This window comes from Cynoglossus semilaevis, chromosome 5 (assembly GCF_000523025.1).
Source record: "Cynoglossus semilaevis isolate Cse_v1.0 chromosome 5, Cse_v1.0, whole genome shotgun sequence".
Lineage (NCBI taxonomy): Eukaryota > Metazoa > Chordata > Actinopteri > Pleuronectiformes > Cynoglossidae > Cynoglossus > Cynoglossus semilaevis.
Window position 1 is genome coordinate 4,282,334 of NC_024311.1, and position 26,864 is coordinate 4,309,197.

Sequence of the window (26,864 nt, forward strand, 5' to 3'; positions counted from 1 at the left end):
CACTAAATTATTATTGACGACTGATTTGAGAGTCTTGTGTATTTAACATGTACTGGTTTAGAAGCTAGAGCTAAGTTGTCGTAAACTGTCGTAAAATAGGATAACGTCTGGCCCTGTTTTGTCGCCCTCGTGTGGCACTTTAGGAAACAGCTGTGCTGTGGCTTTGAGATGTAGCCAGGGGAAAAAAGGACGACCCGCTGGGTAAACAACAGTGGATATCTTCGAAGGCTGGGATGGGAACTTCTTCGTGGGCTAATAGTGAGGCATTTGTATCTTTCACAGAACATACGCAGTAGTTTAGTCTCTGTGTCTTGCGAAATGTACCAGCTTATTCAAAATGGCCGAGTATTGTCCGGTATTTGGTGAGTGAAGTCTGCTAACGTTGGTTAGCTTAGCTCGTAGCGTATTCTGGGCCCATTAGCGTCGATGTTTCCTCTCAGCACAGCTCAGCTCTGGACTGTGTTGTCAGTTTCATACTCCCTGCCTTTAACGTTCCCTGTCGTTTCTGCACAGGCCTGCCAATTAGGCTTACCGTCTGTGTCCGTGTCCGTTTTGAAAGCCTTTTCTTCTTTCTCGACAGGATTTAACTGTAATTGTTCGAAAAGTGACGTTAACATATTTTGAAAAAAGGACTAAAACGCAGGTACGTGTTGTCTTTGTTGTCTTCTATCTGGATTTTACGTACTGCTAGTTGGCTAAGCCGTCTACGTTGGCTTTTCTTCTTCTCCTATAGAAATGTTAAGTACACAGTGGAAACATTTTATACATTGATATCTTTATAAATACGCGTTTATAAATCATCGGTCATATCAGCAATGTTTGTGGGACACATACTTAGTCTGCTGTATTTGTGAAACGTCGTAGTAACTTAATGTCATCAGTTTTTGTTTTTAGAATAAATTGTGTTTATGTAATTAAAATTCTGTAGTTCTTTATTTTGATGTCTTATCAGAGTGCTTGGCAGCACACCAGGACTGCTGACTATGTCTTAAATGTTAAATCATATGACACTGTAAATTTCTTTTGGCTGCTTTTATAATATCCACTGTGGCTCAAATTTCCTAACCATTACATATTTTTGTGAGAAATATGTGTAAACCAGTACCGAATATGTAATTGTGCTTAGGCTGTCCTCTGAGGCCCCTGAATTCATGCATGTCATTGCGCAGCTCTGTCACTGTGGTATCAGAAGGGGCTCTCAATCATTAGAGACTTGGGTGCAGAAACAAAAGTATAGTATTTGGACATAAAAAGCACAGTATAAATTCTACTAAATTACTGCTCAAATTCTAGAAATTTACAAAATCAAGAACAGCGCATGTTGACAGCACATTTGACTGTCAATGTTGTAGCTTTTGAATTGAGGCAGTGTAAGGGAAATTGAAAGTTGATCTAGCTGTGTCCTGAAAAAAACATTGTCATACCCTTGCTGATTTACAACTGATCGTAAATATATATTTCTATACAAATGTATTTGTGATTTTGTTTTAGTAAGTAGTTGTAATTGATAAATAGTTACACAACGATATTGGTAAATAAGCTTAATGTGGCAACTTTTGTAAAGCCAGTTCAACAAATTATTAGTATTCAGAGTTCTGCAATTATTATCAACTGAACAATGACTAATCCAGGACACAATATCAGTTGATAAATTTGTGTGGTGGTTCTTATTTTAATTGGAGTTAGTTTTTATAAATAACATGTAGAAATGGGACTACATTGTGATCACAAGGCTTTAATCTAAAGGAAGGTTTTTATGTTCACCAACAGTGCTAATTTCTCCCTTAAAAGCTGTGGCCATTATCTTCTTGGAAATATTTTTGCTTTGAAACCTTTTTTCTATATGGAAAACAGACACTTTCCTATCACAGTTAGTTGCTATTTGTTATTGTTATTTAAGATTACTATTTTTATATATTATTTTAGAACTTATAATGTGAAAGGTTTCCATTCATAGGCTAAAAATGAGAATTTCAACTGGTGTTGACCAAACAACATCTGTCTGGTGTCAATGCAAATTCAGTGCAGGTAATGTTTATAGTAATGTCACTTATTTTGCTGCATTCATATAGTGTTTGATATTAATAAACCATGCTCTACTGAATCCAGCACTACATCTGTTTTCTGCCATAATTCTTTTTTGCTAAGCACACACACTAGATTTTCTGTTTTCGGCAGTTTACTATTGATCTAGTGATTATTAAACTGTAAATTAGTAAATACAGTAGTTCCTTTATTGTTTTGGTGCAGTTACTTTAGTTTTGTGATATGTACATGGATAAAATCTAATTTTACTTTGTCAAATGTAGGTAATTAATTTACCTACAATTGTGATATTATCTTTAGTCATGTATGTGGTAAAGCATTGAATTCACACCTACAACTGAACTAATTGGATTGGTTTTGTAATTTACTTCATGAATTTAAGTTGCACCTTGCAAACAGTGTGGATCGTCCAATGTTTTTTTAAAAATAACCAATAACTTGTTCTTTGTCCTTTGTGAGGACAGACACATCGCCATGAAGAGTGAGGTGCCATCTGAAGCTGCTAGGAGACAGGAGCCTCTGAAGGAACCACTGGTTAACTCTGAGCCAGTGGAGGTTGCTAAGAGCTTCACTAATAACATGGAGGTGATTGGAAAGGCAGGTAGTGAATTTGAAACCCTGTGTGAGTCAAGGCATCGTCCCCTGAAAGACACAGGAGCACACAGAGACTCGGAACGGAGCATCCATGGGCGGAGAAAACGAAAAGGCCAACAGGCAGGACCATCAGACTGTTCCCTTAAGGAGGACCACATTAGTGAGAGTTCACTGGACCCACAGAGGTCAAGGGTAGAACTTTTACAGCACCCTAGTGAGGATGAACATAATCACGAATCCTCCTTTAGTGACTGTGCCTCTTCCCCTTCCTCAAGTTTGAGATTTGGGGACTCGGACACTCTTAGCTCAGAGGATGACGTCGAAGGTGGAGCGACAGGGGGCCAGCCCAAGGCTCCTGCCCTGACAGCTGGAGGAGCCACGGGACGTGGATTGCGGCCCATTTTAGGTCGCACTCGAGGACACCGCTCTCATAAATGGGTGCGGTCTGAGTCTGAGCCGGTGCTCCTCAAGCGGCCATGCCTGAGCCGACGGCCACTACATAGGAAACGGATTTTGAAAACAACTCCTGGAGGAGGGCAGCGGACTCCAAAACAAAAGGAGAGACTATTACTGCAGAGAAAGAAAAGGGAAGTGATTGCACGTAGGAAGTACGCTCTCCTTCATAGTACTAGTAGCTCCAGTGGAGAGGCGACCGATGACTCGTCCTCCACATCTTCTACAGAAGCAGAGGATGAGCTATATGTAGATGTCAGCAGCACTAGCAGTCAGGCCAACACTGCTCCTGTAGCCACAGGTAAGTGTACATTCTAATTTTGACAATAAAAGGCTGCTAAGGTGTTCTACAACAAAATATTTACAATAACGTTTGGCCTAAAAAACTAAACTAAAATATTTTGCAGTTTAACAATGAAAATGTCATATTTGAACTCAACTGTATACTATATATCTATACATCATGCAGATAAAGGAGCTGCAGCCATCTATACTTTAATGCAGCTCTGACATTTAAGCCATCACTTTCTGCTCTTAGTCCGGCTGCAGAAGCTTGGCCTACTGTGTGTATGAAAGGTCCCCCTAAACACCCTTACATAAAATATTTCAGCTTTTGCATCATGATTCAGTATAGCCTCCTCCCCCCACCCACCTAATAGTGTTTTATTGTTTTTTTCAGTGAAAACCATTAGCCTCAGAAATATTTCTGCTGCTGTGGCCCTTAGAGAGAATGGAAAGTTAGTTGTTTTCTGTGGTGGGAGGCAAATGGAAGAAATCCCAAGACACTGATGAGTGGCAGACTTTGCATAGTAACAGCCTGTCTCACAGGGGAAACAAGGCATGTGTTTACAACATGGAATAACAAGCATGTAAATGATGAAACCAACTTTCATCACATACGTTGTTAAGGGTTAGTGTAGGTGTGTAATGTCACCTGGGAACAGGTAATCCCTTTTTTTTTACCAATTGCTGTGAAAGAATGATACACTGCATGCAGAAAATATCAGACAATAACAAATCTGTTAGTGGTAATAAACTAACAAATTATAATTATCTCAAGTACATCTTCATCAGTCAATATGTGTACTATAAACTAAATGAAATTGAAAAGCTAGAACTAGGGTTGTCATGGTACCAGAACTAAAAGTAGTTGATACTAATACCTGTGAAATACAATAAAAATCAAAAAACAGAACCCATGTACTTTTACTTTTAAAGTACTACTTTATTAAAAAATGTTTTGAAACGGTCAAGTATTTAAAATCACTGTGCTTCAACATATTTTGCACAGAATTTAAATTACAGTACCAGCTGCCAAGAAGTAACTTTACATTCAAAAAAGATTTTTTGTGCGTTTGCTTCAACTTGGTACCAAAGTATTGGTTCTTGTGACAATCCTAGATAGAATTTATTTTATTTTTAACATTTATTACATTCATGCTTTAGGAACCTTATTTATTGTTTTTTTATTACAAAAAACTTCTATCACACTTTATAAATTCACATTAAGAATTTAAGATGTCTCTTTATTGCACCATTCACTTAAGCTATAAGATGCAATTGCCGACAAAACTAAAATGTGTGTTATTGTTTGTGTGGTTACCTGAAGGTTTCACCACAGTGCCAAGGAACAAATCTGAAGAGGGTGCTAAGCAGCATTACTCAGGAGACACTTGAACTGAAATCACAGTGGGAATTTATGGATGTTACAATCATGAGTCATTTTACGATCATGGCTGTATCACTCTTCTGTCTCCCAAAAAGTTGATTGAATTAATTTTAAACGTTATCATAATGTTTGATATTCAGATTAAATAAAAATCAAATCATACCAACTGGTCACAGATGCATCTAATTGTATCTAAAATATTTATCTAGTAACATTATTATTGGCATGATCCAAATGTCATGTAATGTTTCTGAGTTAATCATGAGAATTGTGTGGTAGATCTAATAAAAATGTGGGATCACTGATGAGTAAGTGATTGATCAAACAGTCAGCAGCTCTCACACCAAGATGTAGTGAAAATTCAATACGGACATTAGTAAAAATAAAATAATACAAGTTGATTTTACCTGAACATAAGCCTGAGTAAACCTATAGAATAGACTGTGTTCAGATATGTTTGTAGTTGCCCTCATTGCCTTCCAATGGGTCAGCAATGGTCTATATGAAGAGGGGTGGTAGTATGACGATTTAACATAGTACCGTAGTAGTAGTAGCTGTGTCTGTGATAAACTAGATTCTCCTATCAGGATGTGATCATGATTAATCGACAAACAGGAACTGGACATTGCCTTTGTACATGGTTCTGTGTAGTGTTTTTTTTGCTCATGTAAAAAAATAATGTTAAGTCAGAATGTTTTCACAATTTAAATTTATTTCTTCTATTCATCAAATCAGAATAAATTGTTAACAGAAGAAAAATCTTATTTGATAGAGAATGTGTAGGATTATGGCCACGGTTATAATAAAACATCCTGATGATCACCACCTTTGTACACGGGTTGAAACACAGTCATTTACTCACATACATTTGATTTGTTCAGGTGCCCTGGATGAAGATGTGGTGGTCATTGAAGCAACTCCGGCTCCGGCCCCTATCGTTCCCGCTAGTGAGGAGATCAATGTCACCTCAACAGACAGCGAAGTGGAGATAGTTACAGTTGGGGATAGTTTCAGGTAAGGAAACTCTGCTTTTTCAACAATGCTGTGAAATGTGTTAATTGTATTTCCAATGAGGATAAAACATAGGCAGTTAGTAGGTCGACAGTTCACCGATACAATTACCAAATGGATTGTGAGTGACAGTAGGTCAGTTAACATTGGTGAGGACAAGGATTTCACCATAGTAACCAACACCGGAAGTGTTAATTATTCAACTTGTATAGATTGCAATGTAAATCTGTAGACTGGGGTTAAAGTATTTATATTTTGAACTTCCTTTTATACCATAAACCTTTAAAGGCATTTGTATGCCACATGTAATTAAGCAAATTCTGTACTATTTTCAGGTTTTGTAACTATTGAACTTTTTTTGGATGCAACATTGTATTGTATAAATATTTAAGAAATATTTTCATGTGCGTTTAATTTGATTTTTGCAATTATACTTGGGCATTAATGTTTCAGCAAATTGGAGGTGATGGATTTCTTTATCCCAAGTTTATCTATAATTATTACAGTCAGTATTGAAGATACCTAAGAAAAAAGGGCTCCCCCTTTCTTCATTATACGGCATATGCAATTATGCACCAATTATCAGGAATACTGCATAAATATTTTGGAGTGAGAACAACACCAGCAGAGAAGAGCTCTCCTAGAACCATTATAGCAGCCTACGTCCTTCCTCTCTCTAGTGAGTTTATTTTATTATCATTCCTCATTTTATTCTATTAAGACTTCTTGACTTTGTGCTGCTCTAATTCTTTGTGTAAGCACAATATGGTTTAATTTTCTCATCCCTTATTTCTGTGTTGACCTCATTTTGTCTATTTCTTTGTGTTTAGTTGCCTGCTTCATATACATATGTCTGTAAAAGTCCGTAGCAATGATTGCACCTAGCTTGAAATGCTTTAGCCTGTTTTCCAGACTTTCATAGATGTCCTGGCTTGCCAGAAAATGTAGTGATGAGCTTTTCTGCAAGGGGGGATGGGCAATAGTGAAGCAGAGGAGCATAGAATCAAAGGCCATCATAAAGAGCAATGCAATCTGTATTTATACTGTCAATTATTGAGTGCATACATTTGTATGTAGATGATGTCATATTGCATATGCACACATGAAAACAAACCTACATTGTGTTTGGGGCTATATCAGTTTATTAATTCATTTACTCATTTTTTTGTTATTACATATTTTACATATTCTTGGAATACACAATATGTTCTATTTTTTTTTTCAACCCATACTGACTGGTTATGGTTCTCATGGTTGATGTTAGTATGATTAACTGATAATTGTATGTATTGTGCTTAACAAATTGGTCTTTTGTATGATATTTTCATGCCAAATTGATAAGAAACTATTTACAAGACTGTAGGAGACTGTCTGCTAAGTGCACTGATTGCTCAGTTTGGAACGGTGTTGAATTTATGGTACAGTTTATTGGAAATACCTTATCACAATAGAAGAAATGAACACACTAATGGCCGATAACTTATTTTATCCAGTATACGTCTGCATCTCTAGTAAAAACACATTACAGCAATGTTCATCTAAGAGTATTAATAGTATTAATAACATTAATATTAATAGTCTTGTGCATCCTGTTCATTCCCTGTCTTTTAAACCCAAACTCCCCGTTTTGGCTGCCAGTAACGTCAGCCCCAGCAGTTTATATTATATTACCACAGTACTCAGCCATGCTCTGATCCAATGGGGTGTGTGGCCTACATGATGCTGTTGTGGCTCCAACACAGCATTGGCAAACCATCAATTCCTTATTTTTCCTGTTTACAATGTACTGTTTTCCTCTTGTTTACCCCTGCTCACTCAAGGGTCTCTGTGGTAAACAGATATCTACAAATTAGTCCCAGTTCTGAATTAGACAGTTCTCCCTTGTGGGAATGCAAACTCCCTTGATTCACGCTTCAGCCAACCTATTTAGAGGCACAGGATGACCCCTGCAGACCCTCCCCTCTCTCAGCGCTGTTTGACTTGTTCCTGCAGCTTCTGCCTTTTTTGCAGGGAATCAACGCATATTCGGCCAAACTCTTCAGCTGAAAATGACCCAAAAGTGCATTTTCGGTTTTCTGCTGAAAGACTTTTATCACCGAAAATGTAATGCTGAAATTTTTTAAATTTTAAAAGGGGGTGCATCTGCAAAGAATCTCTCCACGTGGGGTTTAATTTATCACCTGAAATCCAAACATCCCAATCGCTATGCTGAATATGAGAGGAAGGAAAGCCTCTTTACGCAAAAGCGAGTCTTGGCTGCATACTGCGCAGACCAGGAGCTCCCCGTAACGTTCACCTCACACCAGTGGGTCTTAATAGAGAACATTCTCTCTTTTTGCCCCGTCTGAGCAGCTAACTAAAGAGATTAGCTTCTCTGATGCATCTGTAGCAGATGTTATTCCTTTAGTCACAGCACTACAGCGTCTTCTAAGCAAAGAGGTTGAGATGGAGGGAAAAACAATGAAAAGTACAATCATAGGTCTGTCAGCACACTTTTCACTAAGATATGTTCGAATCCTTTGCACTTCGTCGCGGCTTTACTTGATCTGCGTTATAAAGATAATTACGTGGATGCGGGAATAAAGCAGGGCGCACAAGAAATGATCCAGCAATTGACTTAAATTTTTGTTTTTATGAGAGAACATATTTAATTTTTAATTTTTTATCTTTCACCAGGCCAGTAGGCCTGTACATTATGATTTAATGTACACATAAGTGGGGTCAAGTTTAACATTTTATTTTAAATTTTATTTTATATTGTGCATTGTTGAAATGTGCTTAATACATAATTGTGTTATTCTATGAAACATTAATATTAATTTATGCAATTGCAGTACCTTGATTTTATTTATTCTAAATATGACAACAGAATCTCAGATTACTTTAGAAACGGGGAATATTCAAAACAAAATACATGTCACAAAACATGAATTAATATTGTCCAAAACTATATCTCAGGGAATTACCCCAGTGGGTTGCCAATAGGCCCCATCGTGCTCCTGTTTACTTTTAAAAAAATCCCCCCCAGTATAGCAGTGAAATTTCCAATCTTCAAATCTCCATGGCACCCAGTTTAACGTAGTCCCTTACAGACTCTGCCTGTCCCTTAGGTTTCTCCCTCCTCCTTCCAATCTCCTAACTATATCATACTGTGCAATTAGTTGTTGTTGGGGGTTGGATTGAGGCAGCTATTCCCTTGCCTCTCAGTCTCAAAGAGAAAGAAATTGAGTCATAGAAGCCTATGAGAGAGAAAATTAAATGGAAAGAAAAATTAGCACTCATTTGGTGGAATTATTTTCAACATATCTTTTGTTTCTACAGGTCACGGGCTGTTGGGGGTCTTAGCAGGATTTGGGCCAGTAGTTGTGCCCAGAATCGCCTTCCAGAGCGTGGACGTCATCGACTCTCCACAGTTATCCAACCACTGCGTCTGAACGCTGGTGAGGTGGTGGATCTGACTGTTGATGAAGATGGTAGGAAAAAACCCCAACACCTTCACAATCCTAGTATTTCAGTGTTGTTTACTTAACATGTTTCAGATGCTTTGATATATAAATAGTATATAATAATAATAATTTGTAATCTAGAAATCCTTCTTTCTTCTACTTCTAAAAAGGGGATGGGTTCTGGTTTTGGCAGAGAGCGCTACGTGTTCAATTGTTTCTCTCAAGAGAAACTTTTTGTCATTTATCCTCCCTTCATCACCCTCCTACGTGACACGCTGTTGCTGCAAATAACCCCACAGAAAGAAATTAATGACTAACAAATGGATGAAGTACTAGGGATGCAACAAAATTAAAATTGTTGGCCGAAACCGAAAATGAGGAAACCAAGGCCGAAACATGGAAAGAAATTATTATTATGCCAATTATTAATACCATTGTATTTATGGCTATGACTGTGTACTAAACCTCAATAAAATCAAGGCACTGCAATTGCATAAATTAATATTTATCTTTCAAAGAATAAAACAATTACAAAATTATGAAAATATTTAGCATTTTACAACAATGCACAATATAAAATGTTAAAATTAAATTATAATGTACAGGCCTACTGGCCTGCTGAAAGATTGTCAAATTATGCTTTCTCATAAAATAACAAAGTGCATTTAAGTCAATTGCTACATCTCATGCGTCATCATAACTTCCGTTCCGGCTGTTTTGTTTCGGTGATAAAGGTCTTTCAGCCAAAAATTGAAAATGCGCTTTTGGGCCACGTGAACTGAAATTAAGTGCTAATAGAAATGAGTGTTAACAGAAAAAGAAGATCACTTATTCTTTCCTTCTCTCCTCAGATCTCTCTGTTGTGCCAACAACGTCCGGCAGCCATCACACTCAAACAGTCAGATCGTCCTCCTCATCATCTTCCCATCATGCCTCTACCTCAGAGTTCAACGATGCCCCAGGCCCTTCTACTAGCTGCCCAGGGTCAATACCTGAAATTACACGTGCACAGAGGCTAATTGGCTCTTCTCGCACAGCCACAGAGGGTAACACATTCACACACACCACACTGTACACACCTTTGTACTTTTATAGCGTTAAAAACGCTGAGCTCCTGCTTCATTCTACATCTTAAAAATTCTTTAAATTCTTTCATCCATAGATGATGGCAGACCAGGTTTGTCAGGTACAGCAGTAGAAAATACTGGTGCAGCAATGCCCAGACTACCATCTTGCTGTCAGCAGCATTCCCCCTGTGGAGGCCTCTCTCCTGGTCACCTGTCCCTGAGCCACTCCCATTCAAGCTGTTTGCAGGCGTCATCATCACAGCAAACCAGCGGTTCGCAGCACAGCCACGGTCACAGCAACAGCAGTGCTCACCACTTCCTCCACCATGTCCATCATCCAGCACCACAGCCTCTGGGGTCGCTGCCATTTACAGAGCCCAGCTGCTCTGTGGAGAGGCCCAACACTCTGCCACCACCATGTGCTGGAGTCAGCAGTAGCACCAGCAATGGCAGTGGTAGTGGCAGCAGCAACACAGCCCACTACCATGACCAGGTCAGCTAATGCTTTTTATTTTAGTAAGTAGTCTCAATATTGCCCTGCTAGTTGTATCATTATTAAGTAAATAAGCTTGTGCTAGCATGAACTAAAAGTGCCTAAGTTTATTGGCAAGTTTTTGATGTTTTAGAAGTTGATCTGTAGTAAACAGTCTAGTCGTATAAAGGATTGAGTGTCCCAACAAATAATACTTTGACAATGTCTTACAACACTGATTCATAGCTACTTACATGTATAATACAGTAGTTATTCAGTGACCAATGCAAAACTATACAAAACTGTTCTAAACCAAATAGTCCCTGAAACCATAAACAGTAAATGTATGCATTCTAATTTCTAGGTAGGGTTAGCCTGAGGGTCTGCGTTACTTATATGGAGATTCAAAAAAAGATAATTCTTTCCTCTTCTTTTTGTAATCTGTCTGCTATTCTCCAACAGCAAACTCTGCCAGTCGACCTGAGCAACAGCAGTATTCGTAGTGGTTCAAATAATGGTGCACCTTTCCATGGGAGCACCTCAGCCTTTGACCCCTGCTGTCCTGGTTCAGCCTCACGGCCCCCTGCTTACGCTTCTCAGGCCACACCGGGCTCCAACCAGCCCAGTGTAGTGGATTCCTTCAACTCCTCCATGGCGGCTCAGCCCCAGCCCCAGGCACAACCTCAGCCCTGCAGACATTACATTCACCCCTCCTGTAAGTACATTCATGCCGGACAGGAAGGATGACATTTACTTGAGGATTTTTCAAATGGTCTCAAAGTGTTAGCTGGCTCATAGGAAAAGTCATTAATAAGTTCTGCCATAGTGCTGCCAGACACAGTCAAACATATTCACTCCTAAATTGCTGGCAGTGGGAGCTACACAGAAGTTGTCTTCATGTTTATGGTACTCATAATGAGTAGGGTTTGAGGTAATGTGAGAAATTGTTTTAGTAAAGTCAGGAAAGATAAAAACAAATACATGTTAATTTTGTCAGAAAAGTTCATTGTCTTGTTCCTTATTCTTTTCTAGATGGTTCTTTAGCACGCTCTCTGCACCATCAGCCCTCTTCTGCCTGTCCTCACTCCCATGGGAATCCTCAACTTACACCTCAGCCTGTACCACAAGGCGATTATGTTATTCCTCACACTGTCACCTTTCATCCACCACTGCCATCTCACCCTTCAGGCCATACTGTGCCTCCTGCGCCCCCTCCACCTCTTTCTTCCCACCACCTCTCAAGTTCCAGTGCTCCACTGGCCCAGCACCTGCCTTCAGACCCACAAACACTGCCACATCATATGCCTACACTGGGAGCCTCTGTACAAAGGCTGCATCAGCATGACATGCTGAGGGTTGAAGTCCAGAGGCGCAGAATGATGCAGCACCCCACGTGAGTACTATAGGTCTCTATCTTTCTATTCAGAAGAAATCTATGTTGAACCTTTATCTAAACCTCCTTTTTTTAACTGCATTGCAGACGAGCACACGAGCGTCCACCGCAACACCCTCATAGAATGCATCCCAACTATGGCCACGGACACCATATCCATGTGCCACAAACTATGTCTTCCCATCCTCGCCAGCCTGAGCAGAGAACAGCATGGTCAGTGTCGAACACATCAAAAAATTTCAAATGTCTGTTTTTTAGTATCTCATAAAACATTAGTATTATATTGGTGTTTAACCTTGGTTTTGGACTTTGGTTTGAATTTTGTTTTCAGATCTGGTAGAGATGCTTGATAACTATGTATGAACTGTTTTTGTAAACAGGGAGCTTGGCATCGAGGCTGGAGTTACTATGGCACCATATCCTTCAGGGCACCTGCACTCCCACTTGCCCCATTACCATCCCTCCCCCAGACTGCACCACTTCCCCATTTCCTTCATGGTGAGAGAAGCCTTCAGCACACACATGCATTAGCATAAATGAGAAAGAATCACTTCCTTACAATGTCAGGCTAAGATTAATGGTTCTGGCTTCTTATTTACAACATCGCTTACTTTAAAGGATGGTTTGGTGAAGCAAATGAATAATGCATTTGCAAATAGTTTAGCTCATCATGCATTTCAAATGCAATCTCAACAAATTTAAAGCCCTTTGTTAGACTCTGCAAAAAAGTAGTTTACAATGTTATTACAGGATTTTTTTTTAGTTTTTTTTTTACATCTTCAATAGACAAAATTATCAATCAAATTTTGCTTTAAAGGATTAAAGAGAGTACATACTGTATGAGGACATGGTTCAATGAAAACATTTGATTGTAATCACAGTTAATAAGACCCTGTTTGTTTTATGTTAGTGGGAAAAGAAAGGAGAGAGCAATAGTAGAGGTGGACCAATTACAAAAATGTGTTCTTCAGCGCAAAATTGTGTTAATTGTGTTCAGTAATTGTGAAATTTCCCTCAAACTTCTCTCAGACACAGGTTCTCTCTTCAGCCAAATAACTTAAAAAATGACATTCTTGCTGACTGAAAAGATGTACTAAATGAACATGGGTTCTGGTGCACTTAGAACAAATAACTGACAAATAAAACTTGTGCAATAATAAAACACAAATATTGGCAGTTTATGTTTTTTTGCAGTGATATTATCAAATAAAACAATGCTTGACCTTGAAATGAAATGTCAAATAATTGTCTTTTTAAAGTGATATATTCAGTGAGTATGTGGAAATAACAAAAAGGGCCTTTATAGATATTTTCATGTCATGAGCTAATGGGTCTGTAGGTAAAATGAACAATGAATTTGTTTTACATTGTGAAAAGAAATACACAAATGTATATATATTTTTCTGTTTGATGAAATATTGCACATCAATGTAACTGTTGTTTCCTCAATTTAAATATTTTTTCTAATGTTTCTATCTCCTTTGCAGCACGCTGGCATATCTGACATGCCCTACCCTCACATTAGGTACATTTCATCTAGAATGCCTGGCTTTGGAAGAACATATGAGGTGAGTTATGTTTAATCATTATTCATACATTTAAGCATTACCCTTTGTTATTTACAGGGTCAAAAACACAAAGCAACTGAGCATTATTGTGTAAAAACATAGCCTTGGTTTAGAAAGAAGCATTGTGCAAGTCTAATGGTGTTGTTTTGTAATCTGCTTCCACCAGGACCTACTGCATTTAGAGGAAAGATTAGGGACTGTGAACAGAGGAGCCTCTCAGGGAACCATAGAGAGGTGCACTTACCCACACAAATACAAAAAGGTGAGGATCCATGAGTCTGGAGCTACTGTGTGCCCTGTATTGATGCTGTGTGGGGATTTACGTGTGTAGTTGTGCATGCATGACTGTTACAGCTTATCCTGGGACAGAGTGCATAGTGGTCTTTTGTGCTTCCTTCAAATATCTTATGTTTTCCAGCATTTAGATAAAAACATGTAGTGTCTTGTACCTCAGATTGCAGCTGTGAAGATTTTGCCTGGAAAAGTTTTACGTAGAGTTTTCTAAATGAGCAATCTAACACCCTGCCACCCAATACAGAAGGTGTTGGAGAGAGACATTGGCCAACAGTTAACCCCTGAAGCTTGGGCATCTATTGGGAAAAATATGCACGCAACCCCAGAATCGGTGAGAAATAATGAACAAATCAATTCGGAAACACGTCTCTGCTCACATGTACAGTAAATGTTAGTTTTAGTCATGGGGGCCAGGGAATTGGGCTAATGACTTAAAGTTATAGAGACTGAGTATTTAGAACATTTTCCTGTTTTCAGGACAAAATGACCATTCTCTCTGTCCCCAAAGAAATGTTTCTATGTTTGTGTAGTGATTCATAGAGAATGTTATATTTTTAGAAATGTAATATTTGTATTTTCATCACCACAACAGTATAAGTGTAGAACCTAAATGTTTTAACACAGTTGTTTACATATTATTATCATTATTATTGTCATTGTTTTACTTATGTATGGTGTATATCAATTTTTACATGTCCAAAAATCACTCTCAAACAGAGAAAGCTGCATGAAAAGCAGGAGGAGGACGAGGGAGCAGAGGAAGACACAGAAGAGAAATGCACCATCTGTCTGTCGATACTAGAAGAGGGGGAGGACGTCAGGTAAAAGACTCTCCTCTGGGGCTTTGCTTCATTTGGGGCTCACAGTTCCGAGTGTCTTCAATTAGGTTTTCTCTGTGAGCCTCTAAAACAGACATATGGTTTGGCAGGTGTAGCACTTCCATTTTCTAACATCTCCAGAGATATCTTTTTTATGAACCCAGAGGTATATTAAATAGGCACAAAACCCAAGAGTGCCTCAAAATTACTGATCTCAGGGAATTACATTTTGGCAGACATTCAGGTTTTTTTTACAAGTATTTTTGTGCCCCCTGTTGGCCTCAGAGAAGGTAATGTAAGGTCTGATATTTTTTGTTTTCCAATATTTCTGTATCTATAGGAATAATAGTATTTGTAATTATTGTTCATCTTACGCCTCATGCTCTGAAATCTGTGAAACAATGAATAATTTAATTATACATTTCCTAATTTTTGTTTTTTTTATGTTAACTCAAACTTTTTTGTGTTCTCACTCAGACGTCTACCCTGTATGCACCTCTTCCATCAGCTGTGTGTGGACCAGTGGCTCCTCACCAATAAGAAGTGCCCCATCTGCAGAGTGGACATAGAGGCTCAGCTGTCTGCTGAGAGTTGATGCTGTTTTTCTTAACAACCCTTTTGGTTGAAAGTTTATTTTGGAGATCATATGAATTTTCTCTTCAGTACTACAGTCGACCAAAGATGGCATGAAATACCTGTGCAGCTCCACCAGAAGAGAAAACTAATAAATAAATAAAACCTAAACAAAAAAAAACAAACAAAACAAGACGTTAAAGCATTGAGCCTAGAGTGCCAGTTATCATATATTACTACAACAGCTAGAATTCTCCATTAAGGACTTAAGATTTTATTGTATTTATGAAGCTTTTATGTAGCTTTCGATTGTTTCCTCAAGTGTCATTTATGTTTCTCTGCATGTTTCCTTGCAATGCATTTCTTTGCACATGTAACGTGGGCTTAACACGGCCTAACAATTTGCAGGTGAGAATAGCTGCTCTAGTAAAGATGCATTTCTGTAAACTCAATGCCTTGCTTTACTAGAATAGAATATCAACCTCCAGTTAAAAAAACCACACATTGCAGGATACATTTTTACCAACCATTGTATTGATTAGTTTATGTTTAGAAGATGTGGATTGTTAGTAAAAGATGTTTTTAAGTAAATCAAGACATTCCTAACTAGGGAAATATGTTAACAGATCAGCTGCTGTATTAGTGCACACCCAGTATTTTTAGAGTGGAAATAAAGCCCCCATGTTCACCTCCCTCTTCAAATATGCACATGCTTTGCTATGATTCCACCTCCTTCCGGCACCTTCATTTGACTAAAGCATCATTACCAACGCCGTCATATGTATTTTCGAGAGAAAAGAAGAGGAGCGTCACCTCCTTCTCCTGACTGTTCTTTCTAAACGGAATGTTTGTGGGATTTGCTGTGAATCTTTTCTTTGTTTTGTCAGGGTGTTCTCCCCTGCACACAGGCCTGTTACAGTTGAGGTTTCTGTAAGTCGATCTCAGGTCTGCGTGTGTGTGTGCGCACTTGTGCATACGAGTGTGTGTATGAACTTTTTGCATGAGCCTGTAACCTAGGGTCATTTTCTCAATTTGATACTGGCAGTGGTCTGGACTTCTGCAGATTGTGTTCAGAGGTAAATACACAGCTCGATGTGAGATGGAAGTACACTGATTGTTCTCACTCAAATTTGTTTTATCTCCCCCTATGCCCACTTTTGTCTCTCTGTAGTATGAGCAGCAGAGTCCATTTTGGCTGTTGTGCAGATAAACACTAATACTGTTGACTAACTCACTGGCATAGACTTGCACAAGAGAGAAATGTTTTATGTTTTAAGAACAATAGTTATGAATATGAGAGTGTGCTGAGGCCATGTATTTCCACTCTGCTGAATAGAAGAAAAAAACATATTTTGAATGGAGTGTTGAAATGCAGTACTTAAAGCAGGTATCCATGCATTCATTGACTTAAAGGCACCAGGATCATATTCTGTGGGATTTATATTAGTTTTAAAAAAAATAATAATAAACTTGGAATAACTCAAACATTTTCTTGTTTTTCTTCTCATTTTCGATTCAATACTGTGTTGGTGTGACAGTTATGCTCAAATTCTTAAAAAATGTGTCCTGTATTTAAATGCTACATTATTATCTATCATTTCTTTTTGAAAGTTATTTTAGTTTGAAGGTTCACCGATAATAATTAAATGTACGGACTCTTACTGAATATTTGAGGTCGCACCAATATTTAATGGGATGCAAGTAATCCAGAAAAAGAGACAATAAAAAAAAACTGCAGCAGTGACATCAGGAAGAGACAACTTCTGACCCCTAGCGGGGATATTCTGCATACATGACATACAGAGACAAAAACAGACATCGTAAAGCTATGTGTTTTAGCACCACCTAGCGGTGACGTTCCAGGTTAAATATTCACCATCTCAAAGTACGAGGAAATACGGAAGGTAGCAAATTCAAAACAATATTAGAATACATAAATCAACACGGACCACTCCAGCAAAAACAATCCATATTTAAAAAAAAAAAATCGGTGTAGATTTAAACTCAAGATGTTTTGTAAAAGAGCAAACAAAAAAAACAATTACGAAACAAAAATCCTAGGTGCATGCTTAAACATGAGATGTGAATTCTTATATGCCTCTATATTTTAATAAAATAATCCGTTGCAATTCTTAATTCATATAATAGATAGGTTAACACTATACTGCACAGCCAAAATATTCATAGATCAAGAACAATTAACAACCACGAACAATTAATAATAAAACACAGAAATAGTTACATCGAGGGAAACTGGACGAAGTAGGGTTTTTTAAGACGTTTCACCTCTCATCCAAGACGCTTCTTCAGTTGCCCTCGATGTAATTATTTTCAGATAAAATGACCTGGATGACTGAGAACCTACACAGACAAATAAATCACAAGACATTAACCCAGTCACGGTTTGACCACCAGGTGGAGGTAAAGCACTGTGGTATCCTCCCAACTCTCGTGAGATTTTTGCACAAATATTAACTGTCATAAAAAAACGGTCATATTTGTGTTACTGTACGAATACACCCGCGATGGCGTCTGCTTTTTGGATGGTTAATGTGACAGTTACAAATTGTGTGTAAATAAACGTTATGAAAAATACGTTTTTAACTGTATTTTTTAATTTACATTTTTCATCCAGGTTCACCGTAACGTATTATCTTGACAAGTGACAAATGTTCTGTAATCAATCATATTGTACCTACAGACACATAATACACATATTTCTGGCCGTTGCAGAGTTCTAGATGTTTGACAAAAGGTAAAAGCTATCACTGTCTAATGATTTGCTCTTTTCAGATGCATTTAGACATATACGTACATCAAGGTAACACCACGTAACTACAAATGCACATTTCACCATAGCAACAACAAACAAAACTTTATCGGTAAGAACATGTCGGATAACCTAAAAGTTGAAACAATTTCTAGCCATTAGCTACTTATTGGTCTTTCAGTCTTTTGGTAAACAATTATACTTGTGTTTTCAAGGTAGCAAGCGATAACGGTTGACATAAACATCTTGTTTATGTCAACAAACATCTTGTTTATGTCAGCGTGGCAATAAAAACCTTCAATATTATGTAGAAATGTAGTATAACGAGTCGTTACATCAAAGATAACTAATTTAGCCATTATACTGCCATTACTAAAGCAACGAACCCACATTCAGCCACAGCTGCGACAATGTAATGCTTAACGTAAGGCAATAACAAATTAGAATATTATTAAAAAGACAAAATGCATTTTACTCACACAAACTTCCGACTATTTGTAGACAAAGTCCATCCTGCGCTCTTTACTTAAGAATTTTTCAATCACAATTAGCATGACCACCGTAAAATAAAAGTGAAGTCTGCCATGTCGTATTTATGGCATACGTTCGAATTCTTGGGAACATTCTCAACTGTTCGACTGACTGTTTAACGCGTGCAAGTAGCTAGATGCAGTTTGCTAGATTCAACACAGCGTGTTCGCTGACCATTCATTCAAAGCACTGAAAACGCCAACTTGATTGTACACCTGCTGGAAGGGCCTAATGTCGCCAACTCGAATTCTGATTGGTTAAAGAAATGACAGCTCAAATATAATTGGATAAAAACAAAAAACAAAAAAACAAACAAAAAACCCAATATATAACTAAATATACACAACTGGAAGCGCAGCAACCAAGAGAAAAGCTATGAGCACTGGTACTTTGTACTCGTAGTGAATTAGCTCCCCAGTGTTAACAGCTAACTCACCAATGAAACTACCACTCTAAATAAACAGTGACTTAAGCAGGTGAAGTCGGTGATGCTCTGGGGCAACAATTCCATGTTCATTTCACACACAAATTTTACTTTGGTTTTTAAACGACAGCACAGGCACTTTTGTTAACATTGGATGTTTGACCATCAGTGTATACTCAATGTATTCCACAATGCACACTATCCTAGCAATATATCATGCATTACAGTCGTGACATTGAGGAGAGGGAGGCATAATCCATTTTTCATTTAACCTATTTTTAAATAATCTGCAAAAATCCTGGTCCAGTGAGAATCCTTGATGTCTTCTGCCAATTGTCTTTGCAAAATACTGTACTTGCAATAATAATTCCAACTGTAATTTCACTCAGACTGTGGGAAAATTTGTTTATTTGACATTTTTAATAAAACAACAATAGCAGTTCACTATACAATAATACATGCTTTATTAAAATATCCTGTCTGCTGTTTTTAATTTTTTTTATGTATTGCACAGGGATGTTTGAGAACGTCCCAGATCAAACTATATCTGTACTGATAGAATTTCCAGCAGTTGATTTGAGCTTTACATGGTTGTGTCATAAAATAAAACTTTTAACAGAGGAATGTTTAAGTAATGCAACAGCAGTGCAAAAGATGTGCAGGAACAATTAAAGAGGAGCAAAACAAATTCTGTGCAGTGCCATGGAACCAAAGTTAACAAATCAACCAAAAACAAAATCCAGACAGTCCCTTTTTGTGACATCGGTATGTCGTGAAATGGAGATAAAGCAGTTCTGTGAATATGAAAAGTAGAAACAAAATGGGAAAATTAGATCCTTCATAGAAAAAAAAAACAGAAGAAAATTTTAATTTAACGTCAAACCAAGAACAGGCATTTACCAAACTATGAACACATATACAGAATCAGATCTACAATGCCTGTTTTATTCCATGTAAACAGCTTCTCCTCAGTGACTTTAAAGACACATGTCTAGTAGATTTCGCTCACTCGCTGGCTGTGGCATGAAAATGAGTGACGACGTCTGTGTTCAAGGTAGTACCTGTACTGATAAAGTGCTAATAGACCACAGACAGCACGCTCAGCTTACAGTATTCATCACTTCCACTTAAACTGATGTGGGAGAAACACAATAAGAAAGAAACACACACACACACATGAATTTGATACACCACATGGCCTAGTCTGAGAGTTGTTGAAACAGACTTGTATAAAATGCTTTGCTTCATTAAATCATTAAAACAATCACAGTGTGGTTGCTTGCTGATGGTCCCTCCCGAGAAGTACAGTTCTGCACCGTAATAAATATAAACCTGCTAAAAAACGCAGTCTCTTCATTTCAGACACCGAGACACTAACTGATTCTTCATCCGAGGACCTGTTTTACAAAGATTTTTGACATGAAGAACTAAAACAAAAATCACAGCCTGGTCCCAGATTAAGTATACTTCATTCCAGCGTTTAAAATGTATTGTTAGCTCAGATTTTTTTTAGCACTATATAAAAGAACAGAGAGCTATAAATACAATAAATAGTTTTGTTCACTAATAAGAGGCACTGTAGCAAGAAACAGGCCCTGGTCAAACAGTCTTCTTGTCATTAAAGCAGAGCCTCAACTCAGGTCTTTTGTTCTGTTGGTGTAATTGCTTTACATTCATCCAACTTAAGGCAGAAGTGGAGAAAAACTGAGATCAGCCGACATGAACCATGAACAGTGAGGGATCTTCTTCATAACAGCTGTGAACCTGTGGCTCTTAGATCTTCTTAACATAGTTGTTGGGGAAAAGACCCTGTTTCCCGCGGAGTCGTCCCGTCCACCATCCAGATACATCTGGGTTCAAAACACAAAGAGATTGTTTTCTCATTATGAACCATTTTAAATGTATGTAGTTGTTCTTATAAAATGGTTTTAAAACCAGTACTGTAATACCGTCAAAAGCACCTGCTAGTTAAACAGCATTAAACAGCATAAAACAGTATTTTCATCCACATAGAGCACAAAAAACTGGTGGTTCTCACAGCTCTCACTAGCAAACAGGTGCAGGTGGAAACATAACAATAAAGTTTTTGAAAACAAACAGCATGTGAACAGAATTTACTTCTGACTTTGGTATTCAAACATCTACAGTTCTGATTTGGTCATACCTGTCTCATTCATCATTGTGGTTTACATATAATATGAAACTGTTTAAAATGTTTTAGCTTTTCTCTGTTCAGACTCTACTATGGGACCTAATCTGTCTGATTAATTGTTATATTCAATCTTGGGTTTATTTCATAAATGTATTAAATATGTCTGGTTTGTTGCTACTGAACATATTCTCCACATATTTTGTGTCTGGACATAGAAAAACTGGTGGACTGGTGAACGTCTGCTGGGATTGGCTCCAGGTTCCAACACCTCCCAGAAAAGGATTAGTCATTAAAACATGAATGAATGAATGAATGGATGTAAGAATGAAATGTATTAATAATGTTTTACTCACCCTCCTTAATGATTTCAATGACATCATCAGCATTGAAGCTGAGCTCATCTGTGTCCTGAGCATCATAGGCGTACAGGGCTTTACACTGGGGCACCTGAGGTTTAGGTTTGGGCGCAGGTTTAGGTCGTCCTCCTCCTGGCGCAGGCCTGCTGGCCGAAGGTCTGTGAGCTCTGGTAAGAAGCAACCAGACAGCAATAATCAGTACTGCCTGTCTGTGGTTGAATAAATGTCTCTGTATACTGAATAATAACATTACCATTACCACGATGGTGATGTGATGTATAACAACTGAGGTTTGTCAGAGATGGTAACCTAACTCAGTATATCTTGGTATATTGTTCTATAAAGTAGGTTTGCCAGGCTATGATAAGACATGACAGTTCAGTTCATAGATCAACCAGAGAAGCTATGAGGAGCGAGGGAATTCTTACACAACAATCAAACAATGTCCAGCAAAGGTTTTTTATGCTTTTCTGCCATCTACTGTAAATTCTCTTGAAACGTTGCCGTTTACACACTGGATTATCATGTGTTCCAGGAAGTTTGTGTTAGATAAAGAGCTATAATTAAGACAGGAAACTGCCTAATGTTTTCCAGCAATAAATGGACAATGTCTTAAGGACAACTTAATAAAAAAGTAGAAGAAAATGTAGATTAAATCCCGGCTGCTGACTCTGATGGGAGTAGAACTAAAGTCCTGTTTATGTTGAGTGTGTGTGTGTGTTTTGTAGGTTCTCACCCTGCAGCCCCCAGCTCTGGGACCCTCAGACAGTCGAGGTTGGGCTGGCCTCGGCTGCTGCTTCGCTCCTTGGGCTGGTGGGATTCTGAAGGCAGGAAAGGGCGGGTGGAGTTGTTGGATGATTGATGCCTCGGATTGTGATGCTGTGAATTTCTCTGATTGGCTACATGGTTGGTGTTTTTCAGGACACCATTCTGGTGAGAATCTAAACCAGGGAAAAGAAAAGAAAATACTTCAACGGTCTGTGCAGTGCAATAAATGGTCTGTTCTCTAATGAGCCTGTTCATGACTGTACCTGGAGGTCCTGGTGCAGCGCGTGATGGGATGTGATGGTGGTTTCTGGAGCCGTTGGAGCGACTCTGAGTGTAGGACTTCCTGGTGGGGCCTGAGGGTGAGGATATGTATTTTTTAGAAATTAGAAATCATGGTTAAATCATTAAAGATGGTTAATCATTGTGTTTGTTAGTGCACAACAACACCGACTACCTCACTGTTGTATTAGTACCTCTATAAAGGCAGCTTGGTTAGTCTGCTCTGGAGCACTTCAGTAGCTTGGCTTTAACATTTCAACACTTGAATGTCTGAGCTTTTAATTAATCTTTTTGGTGTTTTATGAGTTCACATTACCAGGTCAAATTAGTTCCCACATTTTACCAGCTCACTGTCAGAGCTCAGCGTGTCTATAACACTTACGTGTGTTCTTGGGGAGTCCAGGGCCGATGCTGACCTGCAGGGATTTGCTGGACGGCTTCAGCACAGGCATGTCTCCCTGACCCTGGACAAACACAACCTGCCGAGAGCCGCCGCCGCTGAGGAAACCCCAGTTCTCTTTTTTCAGTTTCATCTCCAGTCTAGAAATGTCACAGCACAATCAAAGTTTTGTTCAGTAGAATTATAACCACTTAGAAATCATTGTCACATGAGGCAAATACAGTTTAATCATTGTGAGACAAACAGGACTTTTAGACAGAAATAAGCAGAATTGTACAGATAAACTATTTTAATATTCAAATAACCGTACTTTAACATATGTATTAGGTCATCAGAGCTACTGTATACTTGAGGAAGATCTTTCAGGATAGACTGAGGTTTGTAGTTAATGTGGCAGTGTTGCTCTGAGGACAGATATACTGTCTGAGAGTCTGATTAACTGAGATTTGTGAAAGTTCTTGCTATAGGAATCAAAAACAAGGTGAGGTAAATTCTGAGAAAAAGTAAAATTACAGTAGTAGTAGTAGTAGTAGTAGAAGTACCACGATTTTTTTAAGAATCAAGGAACTGCCCTTACCCTAATTTGTTGGTAGTTCATTGTGTTCAACTCAAATAGTTCTTATAGGTCTTTGTGTTTACTTACGTATTATTAAACTTGAGTGGTAGCTTTCTCTGAGTTTTTTCCTCAAACCTTCGGGCCAGTAAACTGATGAACTCTGTCTTGAAGACACAGTCCAGCAGACTGTCGTACTCCTGCTCATGTAAGATCATGAAGTCATCCTGCATTGTACTGGGAAAACCAAGAGAAGAGAGCGTTAGAAAGAAGACATCTGCTGGGATGTTTTTTTCTACTTTTTTCCTCCACTTTGATGAACATCAAAGATGGAGGCTGAGAATCATCTTTCACATTTGCATGGACACAGAGGAAGCCTCACAAAGCAGCTGACATCTGAAGAGAGGAGACGGCTTGTGCCCATAATCCACACAAGGATACTTTGTTCCTTCTGGCGAAGTGGATTTTTTTTTTCCTGATGACTTTTACAACTCCTGCTTTCTTTCACTGCACCACCTGGTCTGTATTAGCCCGGTGACTGCACCAGCAGCTCTGTGACTTCTGCCGCTGAGACATGTTCGACAGTGAGTTTTCCCATCGACAACAAAGGCGCTGCTCCTCACTCAGCTGCTTTTATTTGTCTGTAAACTAGTCCACATTCTTTCATGAGCATTTATGGCTGTGTATAACTTCAGTCACATTGCTGAGCTGTGGAACAAACAGCTTTCAGATACACAGAGCAGCATGCACACACACACAGACGCATGATATATACAGGAGGTGCTTCAAAGACACTCCACATGTACGGGGAATGTGCGTGATGAATAATCCAGATTGCCACTCTTTAAAGCAGATTGATGACTCTACTGTTGGGTAGTTTTGTACAGAACATTCCACGGCTCCCTGCATCACAATACTTTTCACTGCGCGCTGAAATGCAGTTGTGTTATTTGGAATCTCCTGGACCCTCATGTAAGGGAGTGTCATCTAATGAACATCAGTCCTTTTAATTAAGTGACATAAATAAAGATCATCCACCTCTATGCACAAAAAGATAAAAAGATATTGTAAATACTTTCTATGATTTTCCATCTTCCCTCTCTGTTGGTGGTCCGTGTCTGTACCATCGTTTGAGATAGCATTTTTACGAGCTTAAATGAGAATCTTAAATACCTTTTACCACAATGCAGCAACTTAAGACCTCAGTTTAATGCAGTCGCTCCCTAAGTGGTGGTGTGTACCCCATAGGGGGCGCCAGGCTACAGCAGGGAGTGCAAATGAATATCAGTTTCAATATTTTGCCACATTGGGGAAAATCACACCAACGTGTAGTGTTCCTCCCTACATCCAGTGACAACAGTGGGTTCGTAAGAATAACAGGGTTCTAAATAAGGTTCAGTGGAGATTCACAGCAGTAGCCATTGTATTGTTGTGGGAGTTAAAAAGCAGTGATCATGTCATGAAAGATCATACTTTTCATTTATGCAAACATTCTCCCTCAGACACATTGACACTGTTTTACATGTGTGGCTGAATTTTCTTACTGGGATCCGTTGGTATCAGTAACTGTAGTTTCCTCTGATTTTATGATAAAAATTTGCGAGGAAGGTAATTTACCTGAGAGAAACAGCCAGGATCTTCTCCACATCAATCTTCCTCTTCAGAACCTCCGTCACCTGGCCTTTCTCTGGTCCCTGTTTCACCTTTTCCCGTCCAATCAGATACACGGCTTTTGGAGAAAGAATCAAGTCTCTCTTTATTCCCTAGATATGAAAAAACAAACAAAATGGTTTCATTAATAGATTGAGATCTCTTGATTTTGTGCAGATTATTCTGAAGAAAGCCAACCTTGAACCGTCTGTCATATTTTGTGACTGTGTCAGCAAAGTCAATCTTTTCCCTCTTCCCCAGGAACTGTCGAAGCTCTGGCCTGTCTTCCATGCCCAGATAATCTCCCACAAAGTTCCTGTTGAGGCTGTGTCGTCTTCTCTCCTTACGATTCAGAAGCAGGTCAGAAGCTGGAATGAAAGAAGACAAAACACAAAGAAGTGAGTGAGGAGGAGACCCAGTCTATGAGATGGGAACAGGATGAAACAGTCAACTTAAGCTGCACGTTTATTCAACCCTTACCTTCCTCCCTCATTTGGACGTACTTCTTGCGAGCCACATATTTCCTCCAGGCTTTTTGGATTGTCCGGGCATAGCCGTCAAACTTGCGCTCCCTGGTCTCCTCCAACAAGAAAAGCTTTGAAGACAAAGAGATGGACAGAGTTCAGCAAACAAACCCAAACACAGATGGAACTAAATGGACTGACTGGAAGGAAGGATGTTCAGTACATAAAAACTATGCTTTACATTTTAGTGAGCTGTCTGACGGTTACGAGTGAGACAAATGACCATTTTAGATTTTCATTCTCTGGCTCCGAAGACACCGTTTCCGGTTGAGGACCACCAGTCTCCTCAACTCTTTATGTCATTTCCTGACAGAACTTGAGATGTGCAATCACACTCTCTGGCTTCTCTGTCCCAGACTAAACATCCTGCACATTCACTCGCTGCATCCACACAGCTACAGCCACAGGCCACACGGAGGACCATGAAGCAACATGACCGACTGTACTGTAAATACTTGGAGAGCTGAGAGAAGGAAAGAAGGAAACCTAGTGAGTCACTGATTGTGACAGAGAAACCACCGAAGCCTGAGGCTGATGTGTTTCTTTTAGGTCAGAAGAACTCAAAAACAGACAGCAGGAGAGCTTAAGGTTTACATTAGGTAGTAATGACTATGCCTTAACTCACTGAGGGAAATATTTAACATTTCTAAATACACAAAGGTCCAACTGTTCAAATGATTGAATTACACACTGGGATTCCCCGTTATTTTCATTATAAATGAAATGACAGGGAATTTATTAAATTATGGTAGAAATCATATGATTGAGTTGAATATTTTTTCACTTAATAAAAACATCATGACTAAAATAGACAATAAGAGAGGGTAAAATGATTTGGAAAAAAAGAAGAATACTTGACAAAAAAACAAATTTAACCACAATTTCTGGACAACTTTGGCACTAAATGAAATTTTTAAAATGCTTCAATTTATTATTTTTCGATAAATTTACTCATAGCTTTTTAGCCATCTATGGGCTAACCTTCAGCTCCTTTGTTATTTTTTGGCAAACTGTAAGCTAGTTCAGTTGTAGTTTGATGTGTAATTGGCATTT

At 38.6% G+C, this 26,864-nt stretch overlaps 3 protein-coding genes across 12 annotated transcripts in view; 1 reads left to right on the forward strand and 2 right to left on the reverse strand.

The window, feature by feature from the left end:
* Positions 1 to 584, reverse strand: part of sltm (SAFB-like, transcription modulator) — a 10,835-nt gene extending 10,251 nt beyond the window's left edge. For 2 of the 4 annotated variants that reach the window (XM_025055643.1, XM_025055641.1), the window contains exon 1: positions 533 to 580. The gene's annotated coding sequence lies outside the window, so the exon portion shown is untranslated. Of the gene's footprint in view, positions 1 to 532 lie in introns of all 4 variants that reach the window. The other 2 variants (XM_025055642.1, XM_025055644.1) reach the window with 2 other exon arrangements.
* On the forward strand, positions 91 to 16,889 carry rnf111 (ring finger protein 111). 7 transcript variants are annotated; one of them, XM_025055639.1, is made up of 16 exons: positions 91 to 362; positions 581 to 643; positions 2,511 to 3,394; positions 5,644 to 5,776; positions 9,095 to 9,246; positions 10,071 to 10,265; positions 10,382 to 10,779; positions 11,221 to 11,473; positions 11,791 to 12,151; positions 12,239 to 12,364; positions 12,532 to 12,649; positions 13,639 to 13,719; positions 13,886 to 13,981; positions 14,258 to 14,344; positions 14,731 to 14,834; positions 15,309 to 16,889. In XM_025055639.1, exons 3-16 carry the CDS (start codon positions 2,521 to 2,523, stop codon positions 15,424 to 15,426), a joined length of 3,096 nt encoding a protein of 1,031 aa, XP_024911407.1. In that variant the 5' UTR covers positions 91 to 362; positions 581 to 643; positions 2,511 to 2,520; the 3' UTR covers positions 15,427 to 16,889. The 7 variants fall into 7 exon arrangements, with proteins under 7 accessions (XP_024911407.1, XP_008308260.1, XP_024911408.1 ...); XM_008310038.3 differs by having other exon boundaries at positions 91 to 258; XM_025055640.1 differs by lacking the exon at positions 581 to 643.
* A 2,631-nt stretch (positions 16,890 to 19,520) lies between these two features.
* myo1ea (myosin IEa) overlaps positions 19,521 to 26,864 on the reverse strand; it is a 39,245-nt gene continuing 31,901 nt past the window's right edge. The window contains exons 20-28 of the mRNA XM_008310043.3: positions 25,768 to 25,882; positions 25,486 to 25,655; positions 25,255 to 25,400; positions 23,728 to 23,874; positions 23,067 to 23,224; positions 22,669 to 22,758; positions 22,374 to 22,578; positions 21,635 to 21,804; positions 19,521 to 20,979 (exon numbers count right to left, since the gene is read on the reverse strand). Of these exons, the coding sequence (XP_008308265.1) occupies positions 20,903 to 20,979; positions 21,635 to 21,804; positions 22,374 to 22,578; positions 22,669 to 22,758; positions 23,067 to 23,224; positions 23,728 to 23,874; positions 25,255 to 25,400; positions 25,486 to 25,655; positions 25,768 to 25,882 (1,278 nt within the window). The 3' untranslated portion in view covers positions 19,521 to 20,902. The remainder of the gene's footprint in view (positions 20,980 to 21,634; positions 21,805 to 22,373; positions 22,579 to 22,668; positions 22,759 to 23,066; positions 23,225 to 23,727; positions 23,875 to 25,254; positions 25,401 to 25,485; positions 25,656 to 25,767; positions 25,883 to 26,864) is intronic.